Source organism: Malus sylvestris, chromosome 8, assembly GCF_916048215.2.
Source record: "Malus sylvestris chromosome 8, drMalSylv7.2, whole genome shotgun sequence".
In the NCBI taxonomy this organism is placed as follows: Eukaryota; Viridiplantae; Streptophyta; class Magnoliopsida; order Rosales; family Rosaceae; genus Malus; species Malus sylvestris.
The window spans coordinates 26,129,526-26,139,561 of NC_062267.1; the positions used below are offsets into that span (position 1 = coordinate 26,129,526).

The 10,036-nt window shown below is 37.6% G+C and overlaps 2 protein-coding genes across 2 annotated transcripts; one reads left to right on the forward strand and one right to left on the reverse strand.

The window, feature by feature from the left end:
* Window positions 1-3,817: 3,817 nt before the first annotated feature.
* LOC126632285 (glycine-rich domain-containing protein 2-like) lies at window positions 3,818-6,102 on the reverse strand. Its single transcript, XM_050302637.1, has 5 exons — window positions 5,866-6,102; window positions 5,587-5,704; window positions 5,243-5,497; window positions 4,703-5,164; window positions 3,818-4,550 (listed from the first exon to the last, which is right to left on the reverse strand). The coding sequence occupies exons 1-5, from the start codon at window positions 6,021-6,023 to the stop codon at window positions 3,951-3,953; spliced, it is 1,593 nt and encodes a 530-aa protein (XP_050158594.1). The 5' UTR covers window positions 6,024-6,102; the 3' UTR covers window positions 3,818-3,950.
* A 1,584-nt stretch (window positions 6,103-7,686) lies between these two features.
* LOC126632287 (uncharacterized) lies at window positions 7,687-10,036 on the forward strand. Its single transcript, XM_050302640.1, has 2 exons — window positions 7,687-8,020; window positions 8,861-10,036. The coding sequence occupies exon 2, from the start codon at window positions 8,865-8,867 to the stop codon at window positions 9,843-9,845; it is 981 nt and encodes a 326-aa protein (XP_050158597.1). The 5' UTR covers window positions 7,687-8,020; window positions 8,861-8,864; the 3' UTR covers window positions 9,846-10,036.

The window sequence follows — 10,036 nt, forward strand, 5'->3', positions numbered from 1 at the left end:
TATGAGCACTTGTTTTGGTGCAAATTATTGCGTCTCCTTGGATTTTAGTTGGTCTTGAATTTCTTCGAGCCTTTTGCGTCATGTAGCTGCTTTGGTTACCTGAAAAGTTGTTTAGTGTATCGATATAACTGTCTTATTCTTTATCTTGTCCTTTGGATTGGTAGTAAAAGACTACAAACACATGTGACAAGAAGAGGGATAAAGATGGTCGAAATATTTTAGGTGTTAAGTTGAATGATGCATATATTTGTAGATCATTTCAAGTTAGATAAGGGTGTTGCAGGTGTGGTTGGATCTGTTCTATTATAAATTGTTATCAAATGCAGCAATGTCTAGTGTTCAAAGCCTTCGCCTAGTGCCGTATGTAGGCTGCTGGCCGCAATTACGATTAATTTCTAGGCGTTTAAAAAAAAAAGAAACGGTGTCCGACTAGACTCGCCTAGGCACTCGTTTAGATCGCGAGTCTCACTTAGGTAGAAAATAGATAATCTTCATTTTGCATTTTATTTTGTCAATAAATTGTAAGAGACTTGTAAGACTTGGATGAACGCTTAGTATATGCTTGTTCTCAATGCTTGCAATATGTTTTAATACTTTATAATTTATATGTCGTTCTATTTTGCAATCCTATCTAGACCCCGCCTAGACGCAATATGTTTGGTGGGCTGGTTAAGATAGGTTGTGAGCAATTAAAATGGACTTGACTCCAGTCCTTTGTTTGTTATGTCAAAATGTGAGATGGACATGACTGGACATAATGAGTAATAAATCCATAACAAAGTGGGTTATCTCACATATCTTTATACATGAGTTACAAATCCTCTGTTAATGCAAATGAAGTAATTGTTTTCTGTGTGTTTGGTCAATGATGAAGTTCTTCTCCAGGCTGGTTTTCATGTGTATTGGAGGAATTTATGTTAGCGTCTAGACTGTAGTTGAATACTGCTTGATAGCTCAATTATATACAATACATAAGTGTGTCGTGACCATGATTTAAAATATCCATAATATCTTGATATTTCCATCAAAATTTTCGTGTTTTTGGACTACCGATATTTCCGATATCATCGATATTTTAGACCTTGCTAAGTCACTCATGTATCTTACCATGTAATGTATAAAGTGTAAAATATTGTACTAATTCATTATATATAAATGATTATGGTGTGTTTAAACTTCTTTCATTAATTATTACATATTTTCTACACTCACAATGTTTGCCAGCTCGCTATATAATCAACTTAAATCAGTTATATCTATCATGCAATGCATTTCCTTCTAATTTTTTGTGATAAACTAATAGATAATTGACTAAATAAACATCCTGCAAAGTTTTAATAAAAATTTTCAAGTTTTTCTTATAATTTTTGTGGTTTTTATTCAATTTTTATCGACATCGATAATATTTTGATATTTTCATCGAAATTTTTGTATTTTTGGACTACTGATATTTCCGATATCATCGATATTTAATACCTTGGTCCTGATAAGTTGGATAGAGTGCGCTGCTGTTTTGGTGGTATCTGCGTCGTATTTTATATGCTGTCTTAATGTAAATTATTGGTTTATGTTTGTGTTTTTTTTAATGTTGGTCATTGAATTGAAAGTAGTGTGGAGTAAAAGATTAAAAATACACGAATTGTGTGCTTTAGCTTTTTCGTGTAAAACGAGTTGCTCATTTGGTCACCAAGAATGGTGACAAGTAACAAGGATTAAAGATAATATCATTGATGTTAAGTTTAATGTTTGTAGCTCGATTGTGATAAGCATTGTGAGCGACTGTGGCGGCGATATTCTTGCGAGCACTGGTGGGATATGAGGAATGTTATTCATACCATGTTTTTGTATCACATTTTTGTATCACTTTAGGTGGCATCTGATGTGGATAATCACATCATTTGAAAAATTTGCAAAACCCAAGGAAATGAAAGAGAAAGACTCATCGTATATCACAATCATCATTTAATTAATTAGTTCTTAATTATTAGTTTATTAAATAATAAACTAAATTTAAAAATCTGATTAATTCAAATGATGTGACTGTCCATGTCAAATAACACCTAAGATGGTATGAAAATGTGGTACAAAAATATGGTATGAATAACATTACTCGTGAGATATATGTTATTTTGTGAGTATAGCACTCGTTACGTGACTAGACAAGTTGTTGCCACTGTGGTGGGATCTGCATGGATGGATATAACTATTTCAAATTTAGCCGTCGAGCGATTTGATGTGGTAATAGGAAGAATGATGCAGTCACTGTTCTAAAAATCCCCGCCTAGCACCGCCTAGGCGCTAGGCCCTAGCCCACTGCCTAGACCACCTAGGCACCGCCTAACCCACCTAAGCACCCGCCTAGGTTGCAACTCACTTAGACAGAAAATACATAACTTTCATTTTGCATTTTGTTTTTTTCCAATAAATTGTAAGAGACTTGTTGCATACTTGAATGAACAAACATTATATTCTTATTTCACATGTTTTCATTATGTTCCAATACTTCATGATATTTATGCATTCTATTTTGTAGTTTATGATGAAATTATATATATTTCAAGTAGAAGCAGACACTTATTTACATGAAATATGATAGATTTACTTAAATCCGCCTAGGCGCTAGGCCCCAGCTCGCCGCCCGACTAGCGCCTAACGACTTTTAGAACATTGGCTGTAGTTCTATTCTATTGCAAAATTGCTATGAAAAGGAGCTGCAATTTTCTTTAAAAAAAAACAAAAAAAAAAAAAAACAAAAAAAAAAAAAACGAAAAAAAAACGAAAAAGAAAGGGAGCTGCATAACGTACAGGAGCTGCAACTTGTACGTTACGTAGAGTTTAAATATGGATGTGCTATTCACACATCAATTTTTACTTCTCACACACTTCTTGTTAATTTCTGTCGGTTGATTTTATTCAATTCATCCGATCCAACGGCCGAAAATCAAAAAAATGTGGAAGATGTAAAAAATGATGTATGGATATCACACTCCCTTAAATAATAGGAAGAATACTCATTTTCCACCTTGGCTTTTGTACTTCTGATTTTGTCTGCCACTGTCATCCAAGTGGACTTTATTATGTTTATTATCATTATTCTAGACGGGAGACTAGATTCTTTAATCCGGGATTTAGAGAATACGGGTATATCGTTATGGTGATGTCTTATTTTAATAAAATAAAAATGTGTATAACTTTTATTCACATATCCATATTTCATTTATACGGGTCGTCATGTGGTGGTGTATTATGTAAGTTGTTCTCCTCTTCCTCTATGAGCATCTGCATCCAAAAGTTGGTCAACGGACGTGAAAGAATATGAGAAATATATCACAATAATGGTGGTAATCGGAATGGAAAATAAATATATCAAATCAGAATATGATTAAGAATTGGATGCCTTTGATTTGCTGAATTTAGCGGCTAAAATGTACGACATAAATTATTTTGTTTTGTATCAAAGAATATAAACAAGGGGGTGAGTGTAGTGTGAAAATTGCTACTCCAAACGAAGATCTAGAAGGTTGTTTCCGTGTTCCTTTGTTGTAATGAGGTTATGTGTTTCAAAAATGGCCGTCACTTGGTACTTCCATGAGACAAAATTGATTGACAATCCATCCGAAGTGAAAAAAATTACGAAAATTTGAGGAGACAGTTCTGATGCAACCATGTTATGTTTTACCATGCAAAAGAGCTTCATCCTAAATTATTATTATTATTATTATTATTATTATTATTATTATTTTATACGAGCGATATTGGACGGGAGAAATTATATCTAAGACTTCCGTGTGCATGCTTGTAACTACTAGAAACCAAATAGAGAGAATAAAATTTTATTGAATTATTTTCTGATACATTGCATTGATTACAGCTGAAAGTAGACTTGTAGGATGAGGTTTGCGTCTGATTTATTTTGGATATAGGTATAGCATATCTAGTCATTTTCTGATTTATATCCCAAACCGGGCACTCCTGCAGCCGCCGCCACAACCACCACCACAATTTCCTCCACCACCGCCACCGCATCCACTACCGCATCCACCACCGCATCCACCACAAGCACCACTATTTGCCATATTTTCACCACCACGCTGGCTACCACAGTTACCACCGCCCCCACCACATCTGTTTGCCTTGTCTTCACCACCATATGGTGATGGAATCGGAGTAGTTGAAGAGAGAGCAATGCGTATGCTGATGGGCTTTGAACCCGGACCTGCAGAATTCGGTGTCAACTCAAACCACTTCTCCACTTGCAGTTTAGAAACTGGGTTGAGGAGGTCATCTAAAGTGATTGATGAAGTTCCCAACAGTATAGGAGTCTTTGACATTGACAGAGTCGAAGGGGAATATGACATAAGCTCGAATACAAGCTCTCCCGCAGGTTCGCATTGAACAACAGACACCGCTTTCTGCTCTGATTCTGAAGAAATTTTTATCCTTTTTCCAGTCTTGAAGAACACGTCTGGCTGTTTCTTACTAAAGGTGACAAAGAGGCTGCCTTTATGCCCGGTTGGTAAGTCTTTGACCGCCACGATTTCCAGCATAACCTGCATGTGAATCAGGAAGCAGAAAAGGTAAAACCTTAAAGTTTGACAAGGAAACAACTTGTGGTAGAAAACCACCCGGGATGGTAACCAGTGTGTCTTTCTTGCAACTCACGTAATGAAAGAATGTGGGAGATGAAGACATTGGAATCTACCTCTACAAACGTTGTCTTTGGAAGTTGAATAATATTCTTGTTCCGATCAGATTGAACAACCTTCTTTCTCCCTGTTTGTATTTGTAGTTGGCTGAGATAGGTGGGGAGCGGAGATGGAGCACTGCCTCTGTACATTGCTCCTGCTCTCCAGTACCTTGAACCGAACATCTCTTCCCATTGCTTGGCGGTCTCAGAAAAACCGACATCTAGCTTTTGACCCTTGGTTCGGTCAGAATCTGTGTCATCATGCTCTAACACCTTGCCCATTATTGCCACAAGATCTTTACAGTAAGAAGCAGGATGCAATTGGTGGGAGTGCCAGATGAGGTCAATGTCATAAGTCGGAACACAAAAGCGCGTAATAGACCTCTCCCTATTTCTCTTGATCAAATGCAAAAACCCTTTGTATCTGTCCACAGCTCCCTCGAGAAAGAGGTTGTCATTCATGTAAGATCTCGACACCTGTTTGTACATGTCGCAGTTATTGAGCAGAAGTTTGGATAGGATAACAAATTTCAGATGACATCTCTGTTCCGTTACCTGGTAAAAGAAAGGAATCTGCCTTCTGACAGCCGATGCTAGATTATACTTTGTGCTTTCGGAAGTTGCATAATAATTTTTGGCACTGCCATGTGACAGGCAGCTACTCATATCGAGCTCATATGGCTCTTCAGGATATAGTTTGATCCAAATTTCTTCTGTTTTCTTTTTGCAGGTTCCCTGAACGGAGGATACAATGTTGTGGTTCACAAGGATTCTTCCGTAGAGATTTGCGCAATCAGTGACATAACGCACCTGAAAAACCAACAAAGAAATGCAGGTTGGGATGATTGTGAAAGAATTTGAAGAACTATGTGTGAGTTTTAATCCATGAAGTTGTCTACCGGATTGAGCCTGTGACAATGCCAAATCCATTCGCAATCAAGAGGCACGACGAGAGGACCTTCTGAAACCTCAGATTCAGCATACTTGGCAAGTAAGGGAAGCCAACAATATTTGTACCTGAAATTTCCAAAGTTGACAAACAAAATACCCACATTTAAGCATTCTGATTATTTTAGTTTCTTTTTCTTGAATTACTAATCTGATTTTCCATTGGAACATAATGTTGCCAGAAGAAGGTTCTAGCTGTTAAAAATCGCTGGTTAACCTGCACTGCATACCGATAAATGGCCTTGTACAAAGCAGGACCGTCATAGAGATGCTGGTTTTGATCAACAACCGCTAGAAACTGCAGCTGCTGTTTAGCTGCAGCCACAAGGTCTTTGCTTATCACAATCTTTTGTGCTTCGGCCCACTCTCGTTCTTGCTTCCTCTCCATTCCTCACTGAAAGAACAAGAAAAATGAGGTATTTAGCTGGAAATGACAGATTAAACTCTGCTCCTACAAGGTTCTTGAATTCTCTTTGTCAATGTCATGTGTTTAGGGGGCTGCTTTGAGTTGACCTTTATAGGGTCGAATGTTCGATGGAATGCCATCTGGATTCTGGAACGGTGTCTCTTCATCGAGGGAGATACTGACGTACTCAAACGTGTGACCACTAACCAGGGAGCATGGCACAACGGCTGTTTAGCCTCCTTCCTGCCTTGTGTCATTTGTGTGATCACTGAACCTCACTCACTCACTCATACATATAGCATTTTTCCTTAAAATCTACGGTTTTGGTGGGAATTTTATTGTTTTAAGTGCTCACAACTTGTGTGTGAAGTCCATCAAAATAATATTTCTTTTATGTTAACTCTAAATGTTATTAGTATTACAGTCTAGTGGTAATCTTACAAACTTGTAAGTGGGAGGTCTTATATTTGACCCTCTTGAATGACAAGTTCGATACCAAATTATGACCGACCCATTGTGTGGCTTAATCCAAAACATCCCCCGTCAAGTGTCAAAGCTTGATTTTTTAACCAAAGTTATTTTTAATCAGATTCTGATATAATTTCAGTTACATGGTTCATTAGTTGATTCCTTGTGCAACCATATTATGAAACCACGCAAGCTCGTATACCAGTTGTTCGAGCAGACATCTCTCACTTCCTCTCAAACTCAAAGTATAGGGTTTTTGTCCCAAAGAATCTCGGTGCAATTTATGAACAGTTCCTTTTCCGATGTGGGACAATGGTTCTGTCAGTACAAACTACGAATTCTCTCATTGACATAATTCAAGGAATGATAAAGGACGCAGGAAAAATTTCCAGCAACGCTAGTTTATGAAATAGAAGGATGACATACTACAATTCCACAAAAAACTTGGTTTGAGGATCTTCTTGTTCTTCATATAGTAAACCGATCGATCGTCCTCTACATTGTCTCAATGGAAGAAAAGAAAAGGAAAGTTCCTCTCAACATTCATACATTTAAACCGGGAACCATTCTCTGGCTACTGAAGATGCTCAGACTCATCATCAGATTCTTCAAATAGATTCTCTTAGTTCTTCTTCCATTTAGCATGAGAATCTCCTCAGAAATTGCAAAATTTTAACTCTCTGAAAGGTTAGATTTTATTTACTTTGTAGAGAAGCTAATACATACATGAGGTAAGAAAATTCCAAAAGTGTTCATCTTATTTATGCTTAGGTAAGAAAAAATGCATAGATGTGAGTTCGTTCAGTTATGATCATCAAATGCGTAGATGTGAGTTCGGTTAGTTAGTGTAAAACTTAAAGAACTTGGGGTTTTCACTTCAATTGCATACCCATTTCAACGATGGGATGCATATGTATATAGTACTTTCAGATTACAACCAGGGCATTGAAAACCCTATCTACAAGGAAAGTTTGTAATTCAAAAATATGCAACGTAAGCCAACTCAGCGTGTACACACTTAGACCATCTCCAACCCTGACCTAAAACCTAAAAATATTTAGCCCATAAAGTTTAGGTTTTAGCCCAGAAATAGCTTTTCTACTCCAACCCTTTTAGCCTAAAATTTGAGCCCCAGATTCTCAAAAAAAGAACTAAGTGTTGTAAACATTCCTAGTTTAAGTATGATTGTGTAAATCCTAGATAAGATTTGATTCTAGTTATCCTTTCCTATTACAACTTGTATTACTTGGAGGAGAAGGAATATTTTCTCTCCCTTTACTACTATAAATAAAGGCACAATGTAGGAGGGATAACAACACACACATTCCCCTACAATTCTACAAACACACATCTCTCTCCTCTCTCTCTCTGCCGCCGGCCCTAGTCCCTCTGTCAGATAAAATAGACCACAACACGTTATCAGCACGCTCCTACCGCTGCGCTTAGGAATCTGACGTTGGAGATTTTTTTTTCTGCATCAAACCAGTTCATCCATATCATCACGCAATCAGGTTCTTTCCAAACAACGGCTTTTAACTCGATATTTTGCAAGCCCTGATAGCATGAACATTTACCATGATGCATGACCCAACTTTACGTTTAACGTATTTTAGATTCTACATAAATTGTGTATGCTTCATAATCAAAATTGCTACAATTATGTGAATTTGATATTTGCCATGAATTGAATCTTACATATGTACATGCATTGAAACTATTATTTGCATATGCATCAACGTAAATATGTGATTCATTAAAATTATACATGCATATAATATAATTGAATTAAAAAAAAAAAAAAAATTATGGGCTCGCCTGGAACGGCCCGAGAAAAAAAAAAAAAAAAAAAAATTTTTAGGGCTGCACACAGCAGCCCATTCCCCTCTTCTCACCCCGTGGGCCTGTAATCCCACCCGAGGGTTCTTGGCCTATATTTTTAGGCCCCGAGATTTTATTATTTAATTTTTTTTTTTAAATAATATGGGTTTTTATATTTTCACCCACACTTTAATTTGGCCCCGAAGACCAAAAATAAATTAATTCACTTATCATTATACAATATTTCTGCATATATTCTTTGCATATTTGTTTGCATATATATTTGTGTTTGCCTGCAGGAATATATGAACCTGAAGTTCATAATTACTTTGAAACCCGAAGTTTCTTCTAAACATGCCTTGTTTGAAAACCCGAAGTTTTCACTTAAACATATCACCCATGAAAACCCGAAGTTTTTCATGCAAAATTAAACCAATACATGTCTATTAGAACCTGTATGTTCTACTCCTATGTGAATGGATTGATTTTTCTCCATTACACTAACCACATCTTGTCCATCTATTTTGTGATAGGAACATGTCGAACTTGAACAAACTCGACTTCACCGCTTTGGAGGTTTCTGGAAGGAACTACCTCAAATGGGTTCAAGATGTGAAGCTCCACCTCACTGCAAAGAACTTGCGTCCTGCTATTGAAGAAGCAACGGATGCACCTGTTGGCGAAGCTGAAAAAGCCACTGCTATGATCTTCATCCGAAGACATATCCATGACGCTCTACAAACTGAGTACCTTGTTGAGGAGGATCCACGTGCATTATGGGTCGCTTTGGCTGATCGTTTCGATCACCAAAAGGACATATTCTTGCCTGAAGCAAGACACGACTGGCAGCACTTGCGCTTCCAAGACTTTAAGTCTGTGAATGAATATAATTATGAAGTTTGTCGAATCCGATCACTTCTCAAGTTTTGCAATGAAACTTTGACTGAAGAGGATCTCCTGGAGAAGACCTACTCGACCTTCTCTGCTTCTAATATTGTCCTGCAGCAACAATATAGAGCTCAGAAGTTCACTAAGTTCTCGGATTTGATCTCTGTTTTACTTCTTGCTGAAAAGCAGAACCAGCTGTTGATGAAGAATCATCAAGCTCGACCTACTGGGGCTACTGCTGTGCCTGAAGCACATTATAGCACTAATCAGCACCCAAAACGCCAAAAGAGGCGTGGTAAGGGCGGCCAGAAGCCATCCCACCAAGGTCAACAGAGCCAAGGCCCATCCAAGGGAGGAAACAAAGCCCAGAAGTGCCCAAACCTCGCTCCCAAGGCCCCGAACTTCAAGAATAAGGGCAAAGCACCTGCCACAATGAATGACGATATGTGCTATCGTTGTGGTTCCAAGGACCATTGGTCCCGTATTTGCCGTGCTCCCAAGAAGGTTGTGGATGCATATCATTCTCGTCGTACGAAGTTTGAATCAAACTTCCTGCAAGTGGACGAACCGGAGACTACAAAGATGGAGGTTTCTGATTTTCAGGAGGATACCACTCCTATGGAAGATTAGAATCTTAGACATAGACTTATTTTTCAGTTAAAATAAGACAATTGGGGCCGAATTCCACCTAGTGGCCGAACCCCACCTTGTTTTTTGGTTGATTTTGAACAATTTTCCTTTATGTTTTGGATTATTAGTTGGCGATTTATTTTGGATATTAAGTTTTTAATCCTTGAAAAAATGAAATTAGTTTGAATTGA

What these genes read in the sequence shown, in the direction of transcription:
- LOC126632285 (XM_050302637.1), bottom strand. Translation starts at nt 6,023, where the DNA reads ATGGAGAGGAAGCAAGAACGAGAGTGGGCCGAAGCACAAAAGATTGTG. An exon ending in TTGTACAAGGCCATTTATCG is followed by an intron (nt 5,705 to 5,865) that starts GTATGCAGTGCA and finishes TGGAAATTTCAG; the next exon opens with GTACAAATATTGTTGGCTTC. An exon ending in ATTGTCACAGGCTCAATCCG is followed by an intron (nt 5,498 to 5,586) that starts GTAGACAACTTC and finishes TTGGTTTTTCAG; the next exon opens with GTGCGTTATGTCACTGATTG.
- LOC126632287 (XM_050302640.1), top strand. Translation starts at nt 8,865, where the DNA reads ATGTCGAACTTGAACAAACTCGACTTCACCGCTTTGGAGGTTTCTGGA.